Here is a 22,965-nt window from a genome sequence, read left to right as displayed (position 1 = left end):
AAAAATGTATCCAGAGTTTGGAACTGAAGATATAAAGCTAGAAGAAGATGAATAAGAGTGGTGAGAATTGCAGAATGTTTGTGAATACAGAGCTAGGGATAAGAGGACTCAAACACAGTATTCTAGATAATTAGATCAGGCACAAAAACTAAATCTTGGTACTTGTTGCCCTACCATCCTTTCTACATTTGACTAGGATGCTGAATGTAGAAGCTGATCCCACAGCTCTAAGTGGAGACATCCCAGAGAAATTAGGGTAGCCAATCTGGAAAAATTTTAGAGCTAGTTTCTGTGGCTCCAGAACTGAACAAATCATGTTCCCAAAGTCTACTTTTCAAAGCCTCAAGTGAAAGGCAGTGTACTCACTATAACGTTGAATAGATCACCTAAACCCTGTGGAATTTTCTACCTCCACCCCAAATATCCTAGCTCTTATTTCTAAGCATCCATGCAATCTAAACTTGACCTCTTCTCCTTACAAACACTATGTAAATATAACTTAAATCAGAAACAGTTTCCTGTTGTTAGCAAAGAAACTTGATTGGGAATTCCTGGTAAAGTTTACCTTACATGCAGTGGTTCTTTAGTACACCTAAAGCATAATTATATTTTCAAAATTCTAAATTACACGCCAGTAGCCAATAACATATTCCACTGAATAAAAATATGTAAAATGTGTTTTATAATAGTAATATGTTTTTATTTATTTTATTTTATTTTTATGTCTTTTTGCCTTTTCTAGGGCCGCTCCTGTGGCATATGGAGGTTTCCAGGCTAGAGGTTTAATTGGAACTGTAGCCACTGGCCTACGCCACAGCCACAGCAACACCAGATCCGAGCCATGTCTGCAACATACACCACAGCTCATGGCAATGCCGGATCCTTAACCCACAGATCGAGGCCAGGGATCAAACCCACAACCTCATGGTTCCTAGTCGGATTCGTTAACCACTGAGCCATGACGGGAACTGCAATATATTTTTATATAATAGTATTAATAGTTAATAGTAATAGTAGTAGTAATAATAGTTTATAATAGTAAAAAATAAGTAAATAAACAAATAAATACACACACACACACACACACACACATTTTGCTTTTTGGGGCTATACCCGTGGCATATGGAAATTCCCAGGCTAGGGGTTGAATCAGAGCTATAACTGCCAGCCTACACCACAGCCATAGCAATGCCAGACTGGAGCTGCATCTGTGACCTACACCACAGCTCATGGCAACACTGGATCCTTAACCCACTGAGCGAGGCCAGGGATCAAACCCGTATCTTCATGGATCCTAGTCGGGTTTGTTACCACTAAGCCACGACAGGAACTCCCAATAATATTTTTTAAATACTCAAGGAAAGTCCGGGCATCTAAAAAATAAGAGTTCAGAAAGTACTTTGTTTCTGGCACAGAGAAAGTAGATTCAGACAGCCACCTTTGACATAGCAAAGGGAAATAGCCTAGAAGCAGCTTAGGACTTCCAAAAGCTACAGGATAATAATATTTTCCTGTTGCACTCATATACCTATGAAGTATATTCCTTCATAGCAGTGGGTATGCAATGGACCAGCCAAAGAGAACAGGAATTGCCACTATAGGCAGTGGTCTAATATAAAACATGGACCTAGAGACCTGGGTAGGAGCAACATCATGATTTAAAGATACTCAGGAGACTTGGCTATTTCACAAGGCACAATTACCTTTCACAGGTGCTCTATCAGCAGGAAACCTCTCCTAATCCTGCTAAGATGGAGATGAATAACTGAGATAATTTTCAGAAGTAATAAAAATGCATCTTGGGGAGTTCCCCTACCTTTTTTTTTTTTTTTTTTTGCCCCTCTGATATCTTAGCCCCAGAATCCATGAAACCCCATCTCCAAAGTGCTCAGTGTCCTCAGGATGAGCTTTTGGATATAAAATCACCCACCACAGTACCCGATCTGGGCCAACCGCCTCTAGATTACCTATCATTCAAATGCAATAACAGCATGTTAGAAGGACACTCTGTCACTTTTTAAAGTTCTTTTTCAGAAATCTCACTTTAGTATTTTCTCTGCAGCGTAGGAAGTAGCTGCCACGGGCTACCCAGGCCTCACTGCTGAAAATTCAGTTGTTATCACTGACAGTAAATCATCACAACTATCCAATTAATAGGAGCTGAAGGCAACAGGCAGGATTGAATGGAGAAAGTCTCCTTTAACAGTCATTTTAGTCGTTTTCTATACTCGATAAAATAAAGTATCAAATACTATATCAATTCTCCAGAAAAAGAATAAAAATATGAGTATATGTTAAGACTAATGACACTTACTTATTATTTTTGTTTTGATTTTTGAAGCAAGAGAAACATTCAACTTGGCAGTCTTTGAAATTCTTTTCTCTTTCACAGGTTTCTTAATTCCTGAGGTAAAAAGTGAGCTGGTTTCCATAACTGGGTACTCCATCACTGAAGTAAAAAAATGAAAAGAAAGCAGGAAATTATACTATTGATTAATAAAGGGAAAAAGGGAAACTGATCAATACATTCTAGAAAGTAAATCATGACTTAAATAATATTCTTGTACATAAGTACTTGCAAAAACCCTCCATGTAAAATTTGAAAGTATGAATGCAATCAAAAGTGGTTTAAAAGTAGAATCCTACAAAGGCAAATCGCTTTTTTTTTTTTTTTCATTCAAACCTATATCATTATATCTACCTGCCAGGAGTTAGGCTAGGCACTGGGGACAGAAAACGGGTTTCGGCTGCATAGGAATGCACAGTCATGGAATGCATGGTCCAGGGAAGACAGACTCTATTGTGATACAAAGTAATACGTGTAACTTTAGAAATATGCACAGAAGAGACAGACCTAATCCCATGGGGACCGTTCCCGCTTCATCCTCAGACATACACTCCATTTCTCTTCAGCTTCTACCAAAAAACTCCTTGAAAGAATTGTCTATACTCACAGTCTCCAACACTCCTGTGAACCTCCTTCGCTTAGGCTTTCACTCTGTTCCAACAAGTCTGCTTTGCCAAGGTCTCTAATGACTTCCACACTGCTAAATCTAACCGTCAGTTCTCAGTCCTCATCTAACAGCAGCATTTAATGCAACAATTTCTCCTTCCTCCTCAAAAACCATTTTCTCGGCTACAGAACACCAAACTCTTGCCCCCCCTCCCTCACACTCCCCCAGTTACCTAGCTGTTCCTTCTCAGTCTCTTTTACAGATTTTCCCAACTTATAATAGGTTCCCTCTTTGGATCTCTTCTCTTTATCTACCCTCACTCTTTTGGAGATCCCATAGTCATGGTTTAAAATACTACTTAGACGCCATGAACTCCAAAATGTATGGCCTTGGTCTATATCCCTTTCCTGAACTTCCCTGGATTCAAACAGTTTTCTATTCTGTTCCATTTGGATAACTAAAATAGCATAGCAAACTTAACCTGCCCAAACCGGCTTTACGCAGAGCCTTCCCCATTTCTGTTAATAGCAACTCCATCCTTCCAGGTGCTCTGGTCAGAAACCTCTCACATCCCAACCTACTGTCACAACGCATTTAGAACTGGACTACTTCTCAGTACCTCCATTGCTACCAGCCTGGCTAAGGCACTAACATGTCTCATCTGAATTATTTTGATAGTCTCTTACCTCCCTACTTCCACTCCTGCTCTCACTAGTGTATTAACCATACAATCTAAATAAAACTCTCCACTACCTGCTCTTCTTCCCATTTCTAATAATTTCAATTCCTCCCTCTCTCCCCCTAGGCTATTCCTCTCAAGTCACACTGGCTACCAAGATCTAACTGTTCCTGGTGTATGCCAAGCATTCTTCAGCTTCAGGTCCTTTGTACTGGGATACCCATTCCAGGGTGATTTACCATATGGAGATTGAGTACAATCATCCCTTGCTATCTGCAGGGAACTGGTTCCCAGGATCCCCAAACACCAAAATTCATGATGTTCAAGTCCCTTATAAAAAATGACATATTATATACATAAAACCTATGCAACATCCCTCTGTATAGTTTAAATTATCTTTAGATTATTTATAATACCTAATACAATGTAAATAGCTGTAAACGCAATATAAGTTCTACATAGTTGACTGTGACTGGCAAAATCAAATTTTGCTTTTTGAAACTTTCTGGAATTTCAACTATTTTCCATTGCTGATTTGGTTGGTTGAATGAGTGGATTTAAATTCCACATAGGAACATATAAACAGTGGTTGGATTGCATTGGTGCCCCAGCTCTAATATTTCATAGCTATGAAATCCCAGCATCTTCAAGTCCCAATTTCCAAAGTTAGAAAATTATTTAAAAAAATAAGGGCATCTCAGAGTTCACATTGTGGCGCAGTGGTTGACAAATCCGAATAGGAACCATGAGGTTGTGGGTTTGATCCCTGGCCTTGCTCAGTGGGTTAAGGATCCCGCGTTGCCGTGAGCTGTGGTGTAGGTTGCAGACACGGCTCGGATCCCCCGTTGCTGTGGCTCTGGCGTAGGCCAGTGGCTACGGCTCTGATTTTCGACCCCTAGCCTGGGAACCTCCATATGCCGCGAGAAGCGGCCCTAGAAAAGGCAAAATTAAAATAAAATAAAATAAGGGCATCTCATTGTAGGGACTTAGCCAACGCACATACAGTGCCTAGTACTGGACCTAGCACATAATCAGCGCTTACAAATATTACCTGGAGCTCTTGTTTGGCTGGCATCGGCTATGTCTAAACCAGAACTACTCAGTTTCACATCCAATTCTCCTGAACTTATTTCCCATCTAGGAAAATCATAGTCCCTACTGCCTACAGAAATCCTTCCTGTGCGTCAAGATCCAATTCAAGTTCTAAGTTCTTCCCAGTCTTCTATCACCCCTTCGCCTTAGCCAGACCCCCTTCTAAAAGACAGGGCTCCTCCAAGAACTTGGGTAAGCAGTCTCTAACGTTCATTCAGCAGATTCACTGAGCGCTCACAAAGAGCCACATACTGTTCTAAAAGCCGGGAGAAGAGCAGTCATAACGACAGAAACTCCTCTCCTGCAAGGAACTGGCTTTCTGGCTGGCGGCTCGCCCCTTCACGGAACCGAGCACTCAAACCCGAGGGGAAAGAGTCAGCGACTTAGATCCAAATCTGGGCCTTTCCTCAAGGAATCCCTCGGGTTGGCGCCCGGGCCGCGGTCCGGGAGATCCGCAGCGGAGTGGGCGGGGTCGCGCAGGGCTCGGCGGACCCGAGATCCGGGAGGACAGCACCGGGAAGTTCGGCTCGGGAAAGGTGTAGGTCCTCCAAACACGGCGAGGCCACGCCAAATGTCGCAAACCACTGACTTACCGGTTCTTCAGCGTGGGGTAACCACCACCCAGCTCCAAGAGCCCGGCGTCCACCGCCAGCGTTTGGGTTTAAACTCCGTAGCCGTTGGCGGTTACGGCATCAGCCAATTAGGTCCCGACAAACCGGCGCAAAGACGCTTGGTTACCAGGAAGTGGGCGGTGGAAGGGCGGGACCTCACAGCGAACGCCTGAAGGGGGCGTGGCCAGCGAGACTGGAAGGGGGCGTGGCCAGCGAGACTGGAAGGGGGCGGCTGTGGACCTGTCGTGCTGTCTCTACGCGTTTATGAAAAGGGAAACACACCTTTGACAAAGCGCCCTTTATCAATCAGACGTTTAAAAGACTTGCTAGCCACCAGAAGCCTGTTGGAAAGTTTTTGCTGTTTCTGACATCACTGTGAGACTGCTGGCCCACATTTCACCAAGTCTTCAGTATCTTTGCATTTCTTTGCACTATTGATGCCAGCAGCGTTACTTTTCACTTAAAAGCCCTCCTGCTTTTCTTTTAACGTTCCAAGGGGAAAGCGACAGTGAAATTTCGTTGAAAATCCTGGGTCTCATTAATTCCTAAATCTTACACTAATGGTTTGTATTAGCTAAATATACAAGAATGGCATTTTCTGTTATTCATTACACAGAAATATATATATTAGTCACTTTATGTTCCAAGTCAATTCGCTTAGTTTCCTTTCACACATGACTTTCATAATCTATGCAAAGAATCTGGAAAAACTATACAGAAAATGAAATTTCTCCTTTGTATGCCACTAAGACTAAAAATGAAAACAGCTTGTTAAATCTAGGTTTTAATAATTAATTATACAGGGATGCAGTCAACTTCATGTTCCTGTCAGTATCTTGTTCATTTGGGGATATTTGAAAATCACAACTTTACATTTTACTTCAGAGAATCTAGACAAATCATGCAAAACACGGTTTTGAGTTAGATCTTTAGTATAATATATTTCAAGATTGGTCTGAAAAGAGATGTAGCTAGTGATTCTTTTGTAACTAGAAAAATATTTATGATTGCCCACCTGCTAAAATTACAGTGTTCACTACAGTAAAACTTCAACAATAGAGGTTTTAAAAGAAATATATCAATTACAGAAATTTCTGATTATCTAGGTGTTAGCTAGCACTATGTTTTGTTTACCCAGCCTGACACATTAAATGCTCAATGTGTGTTATAGGTACCTTATTTCAAAGCAGCTGAGAGAATTTAATGAACCAAATGCTTTGTATATTGTAAAAAGCTCTCAAAAATGTAACTGGTCATCATACACAATCATAAACTTAAAAGCTATAATTGACTAGGCTGAATTTAACCGGATCTCAGATTGCTTTTAGGTCATTTGCCTCTTGGATGGAGGCAAATGGATAGTGCCACAAGCCCTGGACCAGGAGTGTGAACATACAGTTAGTTGTATCTTGAACACATGTTACCTTTGGATTTTTTGTTGCAAACTCCCCATCTATTAAAAAACAAAACAAAACAAACAAACAAACAAAAAACAGTTAAAGTAAATGTGGCACAGTGGTTTAAGGATATGGTGTTGGCACAACTATGGTGCAGGTTGCAAATTCCGTGTTTGATCCCTGGCCTGGGAATTTCCACATGCCATGGGTGCAACCAAAAAAAAAAAAAAAAATTAAATGAGTTCACAGTTGTTTTGTGATACTCTCCTGTACAGGGCACTGGTGTTGCTCCTTTCCCTCCATCTCATTTTTGTACTCATTAGTTACCTGATTTTCTCTACCTAAGGGTAGATTCCAGTCAATTATAATTTGATTTTCCTGACTCACCTCCCCCTCCAACACACACACACAACAAAAAAGAGAAAGGAGGGAAAAGGCGAATAGGAAAGCTTCTTGCTAAACAACAACAATCCCTTTTAATATCTCAGTATTACTAAAACAAAAAATCACCCCAGAAAAACAGCCCCTGAACAGGAGCCATGTAGAAGCACACTGCAAATCAATAAACCAATGAAACAAAGTAGAAATAATATATGTACATTCTATTAAACCATCTGACCTGATAATCTGTATCAGTCTTCCAGTTTGAAAAATTAATCCAAGAAAAATTAACCCAGGCTGATAGAAGCAGAACAGGACATTGGGTTATTTAAAGCATCTCTGAAGGGGATAAGAGATATAGGCTTGAAAAACAGGCAGGAACAGGGGCCCTTGGCAGCAGACAAGAACCTAGCTACGATCATAGCCTGTGAGGATGCTGCTGATCTTGGACAGCCAGCAGTGGCCCTGCATACTGCTGTTGGGACCATCACTGCCGCTACCACTGGGAAAAGTGGGCATGGCTGTGTGGCAGTGCCCCCATCCCTTCCACCTGGCATCACTAGCTCCTGTTGCTAGGCCTGGATTAGGTGTGCCTGAATGGTCAAGCCTGGATCACAGACTACTTACCCAGCTGCAGGGGAATCCTGAACATTCAACCTGTGTTTGGCTTTATTAGCTTCTTAGTGAGAGGTCATCTCCATCTCTGCCTCCCATCTGGACTCAGGAAAAGCATTTTGAGCAAATCGGCCAAAAGAAGGAAAAAGGTTTGTTTCAGTATTTGATGCTACTTTACTACAACCATTATTTCTATTCTCTTTAATAAAAAGACTTCCTGCTGTGCCATTGAAGAACAGGTAATAATTATAATAGCAGCGGAAAACATTTATCAAGTGCTTATCCTGTCCTAGGCCCTGTGTCAATCCCTTCATATGCCTTTTACATTCTCACAAGGAACCTATGTGGTAGGTACTATTATTTCCTTTTCGTGGTTGAGGAACCAGAGGCAGAGACAATTTAAGCAACTTTTGCAAAGTTTAGTAAGCGGTTCAGCTGGGATTTAAACCCAGGCCATGTCACCTAGGCCTCTTTGAGGGAATGGAAGAAGTGACTGGTCATCTGCCATTTTGGTTTCCAGGTATGATGTCCATCATGTGAATTTCACCAGGCTGCCTGCTTGCTGGTCTCCTCCTTTTCTTCAATATACTCCTTTTGGCATGATGCTAGAGGTGCAGATGAATGAGGCTGATGAGCAAACTGTCCATTCCCATTCATTTCCATAAGTGGAAGCTGGAGGTAATTTGAGATTGTCTCTTTGATTTAAGCAAGACAGGGAATATGTAATAGGGACACCAGGCATTCTTCTCTCTGATCTGGGTATAAGTATATGTGGAAGGAGGCGTCTCTGGGGAAGGATAAAATAATCAGGGTCTTGGTCTACTGCTCGGCTGGTGGCATAACTTCCAGCAGTAGTTTTTATTGTAGTGCTTTCACCAAGACGTACATAGTCCATGCACTGAGAGACAGGGAGGGGTGGTGGGCAGTGTCTGCTTCCCAACCTCTACCTGTGCCTCCACAGGGAGTTCCAAAAAGGTTTGAGCATTTCTTTCCCCAAAATTTCCAGTGATAAAATCCAAACCATGCAAACTGGAGGCTTGGCCAGAGGCTTGAAGTCAGCTGTTGTGCTCACTAGCTTCACTATGGGACTTCCTTTAACGTGCGCTGCCCAATAACACGGAGTCCCAAAGCCCCCTTCTCAAGAGTTCTCTCCACGTGGATATTCCCAAGAGGTCTCTGTCCCCACCCTTCCGTATCATATAACCCTTTCTCCCTTCTACTAGTCACTCCAAATGCAAAGGAATAGCAGTTGTGGAAAATAATGAATTCTGCTGAAATTTCTGGAGTTGATTAAGTTAAGGAGGCAGTGTGTGTAGGAGCACAAGGAGGCTGGAAGGTCGAACCCCGGTGGACATCAATACATGGAGAAAAGATGAAAGGGCAGCAGGAAAGGCAGTGAGAGGGAGGAGGAGGCATTGGCCACACGGAGGACAAGGGAGGCGCTCCTTTCAAAGAGGAAACAGTTCACTTGGTCTTGGGCAGCTGGAGATGTGAGTATGAATAGCCCTGGGGGTTAACAGTTAGGATGCAGCAGAGAGGATGTAGAGATGAGAGAGCAGGCAATTCTTTGAGGATGAAAAGAGAAGTGACAAAAGCTCCAGGGCATCTAGGGTGGAGGGAGGGTTTGTATTCTTTGTATAAGCTAGAGGAAAAGTTGGTAGAAAGGGAGAATTGATGGAAGGAGGTGGGTCATGGTGGAGCAGAGTCCCCTGGATGCGGAGGTTGGAACAAGGGCAAAGCCGTGGGCTTCAGGGTTGCGTCTTCCTCTGGAAGAAGAGATGAAAGACCAGCTGTTGTAGATATAAATGAGTTTGAAAAGGAAAAGTGCTTTGTAAGTTTTCTTACTCATACAAATGTAGAACTATTATCTATCATTTTATTTAAAAAGACATCTCTACCGGTAAAGCTTTTTGATAGTTTTAAGTTATTAAAAACTAAGGCAGAGACATTATTTAGACATGGACCAAAACTTCCCTCTCTGTAAACAGTTTATCTAACAGAATGAAAGGAAATAATTAGTTTGTGCCTAAAACTCTCAGCTCCTATTGTATGCAAAGTTAGGGCTTCTTAAGATACAGTTAGTCATAGAAAAAAAGTAAAACACACTGGTTTAAACTGGGTTGCCTGCTGACTAAAGCATTTTAGAATTTGAGAGGGAAAAGATAAATACACTTGATTGCAGATTCTCCCAAAGTAAAAATTTAGACAATGAGTATAAACAAACCCAAACAAACAGTCATCAAAATTTTCTTAGCCAAAGCAGGAACTTGTAAGTAGCTAAATATTTCTAACAGTTGGCTATTGAAAACTTTGCTACATTCACCCTTAAAGCAAATATGAAGTATTTTTCTCAACTAAAGGACAACTCATAATTTTTTTTTTTTTTTTTTTTGCTATTTCTTGGGCTGCTCCCACGGCATATGGAGGTTCCCAGGCTAGGGGTGGAATTGGAGCTGTAGCCGCCGGCCTACGCCAGAGCCACAGCAACACAGGATCCGAGCCGCGTCTGCAACCTACACCACAGCTCAAGGCAACGCCGGATCGTTAACCCACTGAGCAAGGGCAGGGACCGAACCCGCAACCTCATGGTTCCTAGTCGGATTCGTTAACCACTGTGCCACGACGGGAACTCCAACAACTCATAATTTTTTAAGTGCATGAAACATCATGTATCTTCTCCAGCAGCCTAACTTTTTTTGGGGGGGCCATACTTGTGGCATATGGAAGGGTTTGGGGGAGAAGGCAATCATATGAGAAAAAGAGGTAACTTTTCTAACAAATAGGTATGAACTATGAACTAGGTAAGAAAAGAGAGACAGGGCAGTTATTTGGCAGTGAGGACACAGGTTTGGGGGCAGAAAAAAAAGAGATAATCAGAGCTATGCAGAAGATATATTTACATCAGCTTGCACAAAGTCTTTCTGGTCTTGCTAGAATAATTTGCAGACTGCCTATATAATGTACAGTTTATTTAAATTTTTTCTTTTGAAGTAAATGTCTATCTTTATTATAATAGATTTTATTTTGACAGTTTGACTCTATAGGCTCTTCTAATCTGGAAAAGTTACAGACTTTTTTTTTGTCTTTCGTAACTTTGACATCTTTAAAGGGTATAGATCAGGATAACCCCACCAGTATCCATGAGGATGCAGGTTTGATCCCTGACCTTACTCAGTGGGTTAAGAATCTGGCATTGCTGTGAGCTGTGGTGTAGGTCATAGTTGCAGCTCAGATCTGGTGTTGCTGTGGCTATGGTGCCAGCAGCTATAGCTCTGATTCCTGGCAACTTCCATATACTGCAGGCGCAGCCCTAAAAAGCGGGGGGAAAAAAAAAAGAGTATGGACCAACTAACCAAATGACAGTGCCCCCTCCATTTGGGATTGTTCCTATGGATTAAATTTAGGTTCTTATTTGGGCAAAAGCATTATGGATGGAACCTGTGCCCCAGCAGTGACCCAAGCCTCTGCAATGACAATGTTGGATCCTTGACCTGCTGCACCACAAGAGAAATCCCCAAAGTTTTCTTTTAACATAATCAAATGTATCAATTTTATTTTTTATTGCATCTGAATTTCAAGTCATAGTTAGAAAGTCTTTTCCTACATACAGTTTATAGAGAAAAAAATCATGCTTTTTCTAGAACTTACAAGGTTTCATCTTTGACATTTATATCCCTGGTCCATTTTGAGTTTATTTTTGATTATAGTGTGAAACTTGATTCTAATTTTATCTGTCTCCAAATAGCAAACCAGTTGTCCTACTAATATTTATTAAAATATCCATCTTTTCCTGGGAGTTCCCGTTGTGGCTCAGTGGTTCTGACTAGGAACCATGAGGTCGCGGGTTCGACCCCAGCCTTGCTCAGTGGGTTAAGGATCCAGCATTGCTGTGAGCTGTGGTATAGGTTGAAGACAAGGCTCGGATCCTGAGTTGCTGTGGCTGTGGTGTAGGCCAGTGGCTGCAGCTCCGACTGAACCCCTAGTCTGGGAACCTCCATATGCCGTGGGAGTGGCCCAAGAAATGGCAAAAAGACAAAAAATAAATAAATAAATAAATAAATATTTTTTTAAAAAATTAAAAAAATAAAATATCCATCTTTTCCCAAGTGATTTGAGATACCATGTTTATCACATTCTAGATTTCCATATGTATTTCTGGGACTTTATTTCATTACACTGATCTATTTATCAGTTTATGCACCAGTACCATGAGTAGATAAACACACCAGATTTATAGTGTATTTTAACAACTGGTGGAGCTAATCTCCCCTCATAAACTTTTCTTTATCAATGTCTTCCTGGCTATTTTTGCTGCTGATTTTCCCAAATAAATTTTAATATCTACTTGTCCAGCTCCATAAAAATCTTATGGGTATTTGTTAAATTTATAAAGTAACTCGGATAAAACTGGTATCCTTATGATATCATGGAATGTTTTTCCATTTGTTTCAAGTCCATTTCTTAAAATCTTTCAGGGTCATTTTATAGTTTTTCTCATATAAGATTTGCACTTTTTTTGGCAGCCCCACAGCATGTGGAGTTCCCAGGCCAGGGATCTGATTCGAGCTGTAGTTGCCACCTAAGCCGCAGCTGTGGTAAAACTAGATGTTTAACCCATTTCGCAGGGCCAGGGATTGAACCTGCATCCCAGAGACCACCGACCCTATTGGGCTACAGCGGGAACTCCAAGATATGCACATTTTTTGTTAAGTTTATTCTGAAACATTTAATCCTCTTTGTTACTACTGTAGTCTCCATTTTTAGGGTCTAAAGTAAAAATATCCATAAAATCTACTTTACTGATTATGCTATTTACATCTATATTTCTTTTCCTTATTTTTTGTTTACTCGGTCTAGTTGTACTGAAAGTGGGACATTAAAAGTTTCCTGCTACTAACATATTTCTATTCGTGTTTCTTTGCATGTCCTATGATTTTTGCTTTATAAATGTGTTTCTGAGTTATTTGGTAAATAAATTATTCATTGTGAATTGTGATATTAAAGCATGTCCTTTGTTGTCTTATTTAATGCATTTGGTTTAAATTCTACCTTGATACCAGGATTATAACCTCCACTTATAATTTCCAGTTGCCCAGTAAACCTTTGCCCATTCTTTTAGTTTTAAACTTTCTGGTATTTTGATTTAGGCATGTCTCATTTCAGCAGCTTTTTTTTCTTTTTCTTTATTTCTTCTTTTCCATTTTTTAAGCTTTTTTAAAAAAATCAAATTAAAAATCTTTTTCTTTTAATAAAACCTGTTCATATTTATTGATATGGTATATATTTAGTCCCACTGTCATATTATTTTCTGTTAAAATTATTTTAGGAGTTCCCGTTGTGTTGCAGTGGTTAATGAATCTGACTAGGAACCATAAGGTTGCAGGTTCGATCCCTGGCCTTGCTCAGTGGGTTAAGGATCTGCCATTGCCGTGAGCTATGGTGTGGGTTACAGACGCAGCTGGGATCCCCCATTGCTGTGGCTGCAGCGTTGGCCGGCAGCCACAGCTGCGATTAGACCCCTAGCCTGGGAACCGTCCTATGCTGCGGGTGTGGCCCTAGAAAAGGCAAAAAGACAAAAATAAATAAATAAATAATTTTATATAACATTAATGATTTTAATATTGTTATGTGTCTTTCTGTACATGACACGTTTTCCTTACTCCTTTAATTTCTAAAGTTTCCCATGAGAGTCCCCGTTGTGGCTGAGCAGTTAATGAACCCGACTAACATCCATGAGGATACAGTTCAATTCCTGGCTTTGCTCAGGGGTTAAGGATCCGGCCTTGCCGTGAGCTGTGGCATAGGTTGCAGATGCTGCTCGGACCTGGTGTTGCTGTGGCTGTGGTGTAGGCCAGAGGCTACAGCTCCAATTCAACCTCTAGCCTGGGAACCTCCATATGTCTTGGGTGTGGCCCTAAAAAGACCAAAAAAAAAAAAAGTTTCCTTTGGTATTTAGGACAGTTTGTAGTGTTATTCTAGTGGTTGTCTTTGTCTTCATACCTGCTATAAATCCTTTAGTTGTCTTTCTAACTTAACCTTTTATGGTCTGATTTGTCTATTTTAATATTATACCCCTCATCCATTGCCTATATCACAATGAACTTATTCTACTTTCCTCTTTCTCTCTTTTCTTCCATTTTTACTTGCATTATTTCTGCTTTGTTAGAACCAATTACACATCACATATAACATTATTCTTTGAGTGTTCTTCTCATCTTTGTTTAGTTTTAGGTGTACAGTTAAATGCAGTAAATGATTACCATTACGTCTCTCCTGTGGCATATGAAGGCTCCCAGGCTAGGGGTAGAATCAGAATCTAAGTGGTAGACAGAGGCCTACACAACAGCAACAGCAGATCTGAGTCTCATCTGCAACGCATGCTGCAGCTTGTGGCAATGCCAGATCCATAACCCACTGAGCATGGCCAGGGATTGAACCCACATGCACATAGATACCAGTTGGGTTCTAACCCGCTGAGCCACAGTGGAAACTCCACCATCATGTCTTTTGATGAAGTTTTGCTACATGGTTGAATGGAAATCACCTTTTCAAAGATTCTTCAAGAAGGCTCATGTCTATATAATTCCCTGAATTTTTCATGTTAAAAACTTATTTTCTATTGCTTTGATACTTCAAGGACAGGTTGACTGAATAAAATTGATTCACACTTTTTTTCTCAGTTTTTAGAAAATACCATTCCATTGCTGCCTTTCTTATATGTTACTTTTGAGCAGTCTGGTGCCAGTTTAATTTTCTTGTAATTTCTTGATCTTTTTCTATGTGTGTAGAGGTATAGGTATTTTTTCTTTATCTTTGAAGTCCAGTAGTTCTACTTACATATGTTTGGGAACTGACAATTCTGATTTAATTTCCCCATGTAATTTATCAGTATATAGATTTATATCTTGTTTTCCATTCTAGACATTTTTGGGTCCTTAACCCACTGTGCTGGGCTGGGATCGAACCCATGTCCCAGCACTCCCAAGACACCGCCGTTCCCGTTGCACCACAGGAGAACTCCTACAATTCCCCCTTTTTAATGTTCCCATCTTTTTTAAACATGAGAGTTCTCTGCTTCTCGAGGACCTAACTTCCTCTGTAGCCTGTAGCTCTCTCAAGTCGAGACTGCTTTTCCTTCTACTCCCCACATATGTCAGGGCCGGGGTCAGTGTCTTCTTTTCTCCCATCACTGCTAACAAACAATTTTTCCTCCTTCCTTTTTCTAAGCCGTAGCTGATCTGAACTGTAGCCATCTGGACACAGTATCTCTCCCTGTCTCCTCAGCATAGTCTGCTAAGGTTCTTCTAATCATCCATTACTGATGACATTAGCTTCTGTTTCATCATCTTTCTCTCTACACCTGCTCCATTCTTGGTGAGTTACTATTTATGGAGAAACGCATCTAATAATACCTCCATCCCTTGTCTTCTACCCCATCTCAGCCTGGAACCTTGGCATTATGGTCATTGAATGACCTCCAAAATCTTGAATTCGAGTGTGATATTCTTTGACTACTGCCTCCAATTCTTCCAGCTCACTTATTCTAGTCCTCCTATTCAATAATTCCTCAACTTCTTTGAGATTCCCCAACCCATTAACTTCACTACTTTTTCACTATCCATCTCCACCTTTATATAGTTATTTCCCTCCTTACCCAGCTTAGAGTCCATGGGTCACCCTGGGACTCAACCATTTATAAACATCCTCATCTCTCACTCTTCTCTCCTTGTATTATATTACTTAACTAAATCTCAATGCCAGGTGAGCCCAAAGATCGACTTCCTTAGCAGCACCTACACTATGGCTGTGGGGTGGTGCTGGGTGAAAGTTACATAACAGAGATGATTATGTATAATGCCATGCACGTACAATGCCATCCATGTATAATTATAATCTTCAAACAGGCTCTCATTCCTTCTGGGCTATCCCGTCATGTTTCTATAGAATGTTTACCCTTTCAATTTCTTTTTTTTTTTTGAACTTTTTTTTTTTGGTCTTTTTGCCTTTTTTAGGGCCACTCTTGTTTTAAACAGAGCGAACTGTATAGAAAGAAAAAGTTAGTATGTTTGCTAAAGTTGGAAAAAGACGAATATTGCTGCCTTTTGAGAAGATTTCTTTTTTCTTTCTTTCTTTTTTTTTTTTTTTTTTGCCTTTTCCAGGGCTGCTCCCGCGGCATATGGAAGTTCCCAGGCTAGGGGTCTAATCAGAGCTGTAACCACCGGCCTACGCCAGAGCCACAGCAATGCAGGATCCGAGCTGCATCTGCAGGACCTACACTACAGCTCACGGCAACGCTGGATCGGTTAACCCACTGAACGAGGCCAGGAATCGAACCTGCAACCTCATGGTTCCTAGTCAGATTCGTTAACCACTGCGCCACAACGGGAACTCCCTCAATTTCTTAAGAAAAGTAATTCATACGTTATTCTCCCTCAAATGTCTTCCATTCTTCATCTCCTCTATTCTTAGCCACTGACCTTGCTGTAGACTTAATTGAGAAAGTCACTTAATCAGAATATCCTCATTTTTCCACCATGAAATCTACTACTTTACCTGAACTTAAATCTACCTTCTCTGTTTTACCTCCTATCCCTGCTCTTGTCAAAGAGAAATTCCTTGTGTTCTGACATCACTACCCTTTTGCCTTCTCAAGCACTTCATTCCTTCAGTTGTCCCCCTCTCCTGCATCAACCGTCTCTACCTACTATCACGTCATCTCCAGCAGCATAATCTACTCTAGCGATTCCCATCCTAAAACTCTTTCCCTTGACTTGATCTCCCACCTCAATGACAGCCCCATTTCTCTCCTCTTTGTAATAAGTCTTCTCTGCAGAGTTATAACCAGTCTGCCATCTCACTTTCACTCTTTAACCCACTTTTCTCTGGGCTTGTGTCCTCATCACAGCATTGAAACTGCTCTTGGCAAGGTCACCAAGAACTCCCATATTATCAAGTCTATTGGGCTCTTGATCTCTTGGCAGCATTTGACATACATGACACTTTACTTTCTTGTAGCTTCAACTTTCACTTTACTTTCTTCCTGTAGCTTCATACTCTGTTCCTCTCTGGCTCTTCCTTCTAAGTCTGAAATCTAAGTACTGGAGTCAGTGTTCCATTCTATTTCTTCTTATTTACCTTTCCTTTCATGGATGATTTCACCCAGTCCCACGGCTTTAAATGCTGATGATTTCCAAATTCACACCTTGAGCACAGGGTTTCACTCTTGCTCCAGATTAATTTAATTGCTATATGATTTCTTTACCTGGATGTCTGTTGAGTCTCTCAATCCTAATAGTCTAAAATACAGCTTCTGAGCTCTCTCATCGTTCACCATTTCAGTAAATGGCACCATCACTCAGCTGTTAAGCCAACAATTTAGAGGTAATCCTGCATTTTCCCTTTCCCTCATTTCCCATATGTAGCCATCATGAAAATATACCCCTCAGATGTCTGATTACAGGGAACATTACTGATGGATAGACCCCACATGCTGTGCTCTGAAATCTACCACCACGTTGGAGGCCACATTTCCTACTGACCGCTCCCAGCCTGCGACTGAGTATGGTAAGGATACTAAAGCAGGCCCATTTCTGGGAGCCATAAGACTCCTTTGATGGGGGAAACTGGCTGGAAAAACTCATTGGCTTTCCTGAAACTTTCTTGAACTGCATCATATCTACAACGTTTCCTACCCTACATTTCCTATCCTCCATGGGAAGCCAAATCTGCATCTAGTCTAAAGGCTCTCCCAGTCTCCTTCAGATCCCTCCCTAGTTTTCCCTTTCTCCATAAATGTTTTGCTGTCCACTTCTCAAAGAAGATGATCTAACGCATTATAGTTGATCATCAGCAAATTTAATGTCATTGCTATTTCTCAAATACATTTCTTGTGTTCATCCACTTCTCTCCTCTCCTGCCATCACCACGTGATGAGAAGCTACACCATTTGTCCCTGGTTTCCTGAAGCAGCCACCTACCTCCAATTTATGCCTCTTCAATTCATTCTCATTGCAGTAGCCAGAGTGATTTTTTTAAAAATAGGAAATCAATCATGCCATTTCCCTGCTTAAAACCTTCCAATGGCTTCCCATGATGCAGAGAGTAAAATTTAAACTCCTACCTCTGCCACAAGATGCTTTAAAAGTTGGCTCCTGCCTCTTCTTTCAACTTCATGACATATCACCTTCCCCCTTGTCCCCATGCTCACCGAGCTCCAGCCACACGTGTCCTTTCTCTTCCTAAAAACTGTGAAGTCCTTTCCTGCCTCAGGGCCTTTCCACTTTCTCTCCCTTCTTCCTAAAATACTCTTCCCCAACCCTTCAGAAGGTTGGCTCGTTCTCATCCTTAGTGCTCGACTTAAATGTCCTCCCATCAGTAAGTCCTTCTCTACCCAAGCCAGCATCTCCACTCAACATTCTCCTGTTTCCTCCCAAGTGGCTACCACTATCTGTAACTATTTTTCCGAGTGTCTGTTTCTCACACTTGAATAGTAGGCAAGATATGGCCCATGCGTGGCCAATCGTTTTTCTATGGCCCACACTCTAAGAAATAGTTTTCATGTATTTAAGTGTTTGAAAAAAATTTTTTAAGAATATTTCATCACACTTGAAAATTATGTGAAATTCAAATATCAGTATCCATAAATAAAGTTAGAACACAGTCACTCTCATTCATCTATGTATTATCTATGCTTTAACACTACAACAGCAGACTTGAATAGTGCTCTATGGCCCACAAAGCCTAAAATATTTACAGACAAAGTCTTCTTACTGCTGCGCTAAAATGGAAGTTCTATTCTAGTGGCTCAGGGATGTTGATTATTAGTTCAATTCTTCTCTCTCAGTGCCTGGTCTGTAGCCAGTGCTCAATAATTATGAGTTGAACAAACCTCCCCCCTCTCCCAGTACCGTCAATATCTGAGGGGGTAGGTAGGTGGGCTTACCTCTCTTTGGCTTATTTCCTTCTAAGACCCAGTCAGAAAAATTAGAAACCAATTATCATTGAGTCTGGGAAAGTACATTGAGAATAGGGCTGTGTTTTATTCATTTTGAAACACCTAGCAAAGTCTCTTGCACAAGGGACGGTGCAGCTGAAAACTGACAGAACTCTTGGGTATATTGTTAAGAGGACATCAGTGCATACAAAGGACTTAGCAGACTCTCAGCTGTACAGAAGCACTCAATACACGTTTGCTCCTGCCTCGATTTTTCCTTGCTGTGACGGGAATAAAAACATAGAGCTGTCGCACAGATTAAACAAGAATGTTCTGCGTGAAACAGTGCTGTAAACCACAAACACTATCCAAATGCACAATCATCTAAGTGCAATATATTAATTACTCTTGGCACTGAGCAGCTCAGTTTGGAGGGAAGGGCCCTCACCTAGAGGTGAGAACTTATCCAAATTCTTACCATTTATTCTGACCCTGGACGGTTGCAATTTTGGTGCTGTATTTTCTTCATGTGTAAAAGCAGCCTCTGGACAGACAAGCCCGTTCCTCAGGGCCCCAGCCTGCGTCTCTCTGAGTGACCTTTCCTTCCCGGGCAAACAGAGACAACCCGGAGCGACTTCACTCCTTTGGAACCAGCAGGCGGCGGCAGAAGGGGCGGGGCCCGCCCGCGGGCGGGGCACCTGAGGGGAGGGTCCCAGCGTGTCCGGGGCGGGGCTAACCTTTTCCGGCCGTCGCCTTCAGGCGGGTTTGGGGCGCACGGGGGCGCCGCTGAGACCGCTCTGCTACCTGAGCTGCCGAGCCCCGGGGAAGGCGCTCACTTCCGCGTCAGGCCCCGCGGCGTCAGACGGCCGCGCCGAGGGCCGGGCGGGCCGCAGGTCAGTGGGGAAGGCCGCCTACCCCGCCCCTCCCGTTCGGAGGAGCGGGGCTCCGGGTGGGCCGTGGATCCGGGAGGCGGAGGGGCGCCCTGAGGAAAGGCCCCGGCCGGGCTGATAATCCGAGCCCTCCGGGCTGCAGGCTCTGGCTTCGGGCCGATTTGGGATCCCCGGACTGAGGGAAGACCCCGGCCGGACTTTGTGGTGTCCCAGCTTTTCCCCTTTCGTCCCGCTTCGCGGGAGGAGGGCGAGTCTCTTGAACAGCGTTTTTCAAAGTGGGGTCCGTGGACAGACTCCCGACCCTTCCTTAGACTTTCTGAACTGGAGTCTATGTCGTGGTCCGAGAATGAAGGGTCCTTGATGGTTTTGATCCAAATGGTCACTCTGGGAACACTTCCTCAGAGGCAAGGGTACTTCCGACACAGCAGGGAGTCCTTGAAGTGGCGATGGTCCTCTGCCTTAGGGTTGTCCCTGGAATCCTTGCGCTCCGGGTGCTGCTGTGTTCCTACTGCCACCAATGGGAGTCTCCTGATGGACATATGCTTAGTGAATGAAGTGCCCCAGTCCAGAGCCTTAGTAGTGAAACTGTGCTGAAGGAGGCAGTGTGAGGTGTGAGCTGCTTTGAACTTGGAGTTGGTCTTGCTGACCCGGATTGGGACTGACTCCACCACTTACTAGCAGGGCAGCCCTGGTATAGACCCTGCACACATCACTCTTTCTTTCTCCTACCTGTCAGTAGGGACAGTAATTCCTACCCAATAGGGCTTTTGCGTGAATTAGGTAATGTCTGTTAGTATCTCCTTCAGCGCCTGGCACATCGCAGTCAGTAAATGGGACTTGTTAAGGGTGATACAGGCCCTGCCTCCCTGCAGGTTACAGTCCCCCAAACTAGGGATTAGTTAAGTATGTGGACAGGGGTACAAAGTGTATCTGAAGAACTTTGCAGTGGTTTTACCTGGGGGTGCTTAGGAAGGTCATAGAAGCAGTGTCATTTGCCTACAGCTTTGAAGAATAGATAGGATTCCAGGGAGCTGATGACAGGAGCAGCATGAACCAGTTCCATCCCAGGCCTCAGAGGTGCTTCTTTCACATGGATCAGGCTGCTCCTTGGCCTTGTAGGCAGTGTGGGAAATCACATAGATAAATGGGTTTTGAAGAGTGGACTGTTGACGCATAATAGTTTGTGTTTACTGACCATGTTTCACACACATAGTATTCCCCAGACCCTAATGGTATCCTTCTCTTATTTCATTGGAAATTGGCTAAACTGGAGCATCTACGAAAGGATAGTAGTAGATGGTGTGGTGAAAGTGAATAGCCATGGATGTAGTTGAGCCTCTTGGCTGCCATTTTACACTTGCCATGAGGTGTGCAGATACATTGCGTGTACTTTTTTCATCACAGTAGTATCTTAGATTCCATAGAAATGGCACAGTCAGCTGTGGTTCATCTATCTCCAGAATGGATTAAGAAACCAAATCCTTAAAATTTCCCTAAAGCTTCCGTCGTTTCAGAGGGAAGAGGCCAGATTTGGAGATGTCATTTGTTTTTTTTTCTGGACCAGTCGGGCTTTTGGTATACATGGAATTATGACCTTAGTCACCTAATTGAGGAGTTACATTTGCTCTTATTAGTAACTTCTGCTCTTATGTTTAATCTCCAGAGGCAACATAAACTCCCTCAGTATATTCTTCTGATAAAATTTTTTATCACTATCGATAATATTTATCCTTTATTGAATACCTACCCTGAGCCAGATACTGGCTTTTATTATATAGTTTTAATAATAATATTCTTTTATTATATAGTTATTCTTTTGATAGTCCTTTGAGGTGGGCATCATCCCTACCTCCAATTTAGAGATGGGGAAACAGGCAGAGAAGTATTTATCCGGAGTCTCAAGCCAGTAAATGGTAGAGCCTAGTAGCCCAAGTCCATGCTACATGCTGACCACCTCTGCAAGCCTACCCAGCCCCGTCAGACTTACTGTTGTTTAAAAAGATACGTGAATAGGAGTTCCCATCGTGGCTCAGCAGAAATGAATCTTACTGGAAACCATGAGATAGCAGGTTCCATCCCTGGCCTTGCTCAGTGGGTTAAGGATCTGGCATTGTCATGAGCTGTGGTGTAAGTCACAGGCGCAGCTCAGATCCTGCGTTGCTGTGGCTGTGGCCAGCAGCTGTAGCTCCGATTCAACCCCTAGCCTGGGAAACTCCATATGCCTTGGGTGTGGCCCTAAAAAGCAAAAAATAAAAATAAAAAGATACGTGCACATTGAAGATCATAAGCACACCTCACCTTTGCTTTATATGTAACAGACAATGCATTATCTTGTTTAACTTTTTTTTTTTTTTTTTTTTTTTTTTGGTCTTTTTGCTATTTCTTTGGGCCACTCCCTCGGCATACGGAGGTTCCCAGGCTAGGGGTCGAATTGGAGCTGTAGCCACTTGCCTATGCCAGAGCCACAGCAACGCGGGATCCGAGCCTCGTCTGCAACCTACACCACAGCTCACGGCAACGCTGGATCATTAACCCACTGAGCAAGGGCAGGGACCAAACCCGCAACCTCATGGTTCCTAGTTGGATTCGTTAACCACTACGCCACGACGGGAACTCCCTTGTTTAACTCTTTAAACAGTCATTTCAATAGCTCCGATTTGGTTGGTAATAGTTTATTATCATTTACATGTCCTCTGAGCCAGAGTTTTCCAGCTTCTCGGCATATCTCAAACTTCTTTGGTATTATACAAAATCCTTCAATTCAGTATTGCCAGTGCTGAGGAATTTGTTTTAAATCACCTTAACATGTATTTACTTATTATCTATTATGTTTTATTGAAAATGTCAAGAGTAATTGTGCTTCGTTTTTTACAGAGGGGGACTGGGACCACTGTTGTTTTGCATTTTCTGAAAGTGTTTCAAGGCAGAAGTTGAGGTGTCAGAGAGAGCAATGGAAAGTCACAAGGCAGAAGAAGAGGTGGTGGATATTCTTCGACTGAATGTGGGTGGCTGTATTTACACAGCCAGGCGTGAATCCTTGTGCCGCTTTAAGGACTCAATGCTGGCATCCATGTTCAGTGGTCGTTTTCCTCTAAAAACAGATGAATCAGGTAAATATCTAAAGTCTGTAAACATGATCACGAATATTCATCAAATCCCTTTATTCTTTCAAATGACAACAGAATGTATTAGCTTAGTATGCTAATTACTGGGAATATTAGGACTGTACGGAGATTAAGTTCACGGAGAAATTAAATACCAGTTTCTAGAATCTGTGATGCTGTTGCTAAAAGTTGACCAAAAAATGAATGTGTGTCAAGGCCAACCATGACCTAATTACAGGGGTTAATTATATTTTGAAAGTCATCATATTCATACAACTCAATGGGTAAAGGTATTGAAACCTATTAAAT

At 42.2% G+C, this 22,965-nt stretch overlaps 2 protein-coding genes and 1 long non-coding RNA gene across 19 annotated transcripts in view; 2 read left to right on the top strand and 1 right to left on the bottom strand.

Moving 5' to 3' along the window:
* Positions 1-19,308, bottom strand: part of SGO2 (shugoshin 2) — a 53,131-nt gene extending 33,823 nt beyond the window's left edge. For 6 of the 12 annotated variants that reach the window (XM_005672059.4, XM_084998356.1, XM_084998359.1 and 3 more), the window contains exons 1-2: positions 5,319-5,423; positions 2,315-2,449 (exon numbers count right to left, since the gene is read on the bottom strand). In XM_005672059.4, the coding sequence (XP_005672116.2) occupies positions 2,315-2,447 (133 nt within the window). In that variant the 5' untranslated portion in view covers positions 2,448-2,449; positions 5,319-5,423. Of the gene's footprint in view, positions 1-2,314; positions 2,450-5,318; positions 5,424-7,741; positions 9,496-19,140 lie in introns of those variants that run through there. The other 6 variants (XM_005672058.4, XM_084998355.1, XM_084998358.1 and 3 more) reach the window with 2 other exon arrangements.
* Positions 1-22,965, top strand: part of LOC146396078 (uncharacterized) — a 1,511,729-nt gene that overhangs the window by 1,303,126 nt on the left and 185,638 nt on the right. The window lies entirely within an intron of this gene.
* The window catches only part of KCTD18 (potassium channel tetramerization domain containing 18), a 39,808-nt gene continuing 36,304 nt past the window's right edge, over positions 19,462-22,965 (top strand). For all 6 annotated transcript variants that reach the window (XR_014828905.1, XR_014828903.1, XR_014828904.1 and 3 more), the window contains exons 1-2: positions 19,462-19,555; positions 22,427-22,662. Coding sequence is in view for 1 of the 6 variants with exons in the window: in XM_003133574.6 (XP_003133622.1) it covers positions 22,503-22,662 (160 nt within the window). In the remaining 5 variants the exon portion in view is untranslated. The remainder of the gene's footprint in view (positions 19,556-22,426; positions 22,663-22,965) is intronic.

This window comes from Sus scrofa, chromosome 15, assembly GCF_054392235.1.
Source record: "Sus scrofa isolate SSC_HxYL_T2T_F1_AM1 chromosome 15, Sscrofa_HxYL_maternal_Yorkshire_Landrace_v2.0, whole genome shotgun sequence".
Classification (NCBI taxonomy): Eukaryota; Metazoa; Chordata; class Mammalia; order Artiodactyla; family Suidae; genus Sus; species Sus scrofa.
The sequence above is the reverse complement of the archived record's forward strand: the minus strand, read 5'-3'. Positions and strand labels throughout refer to the sequence as shown.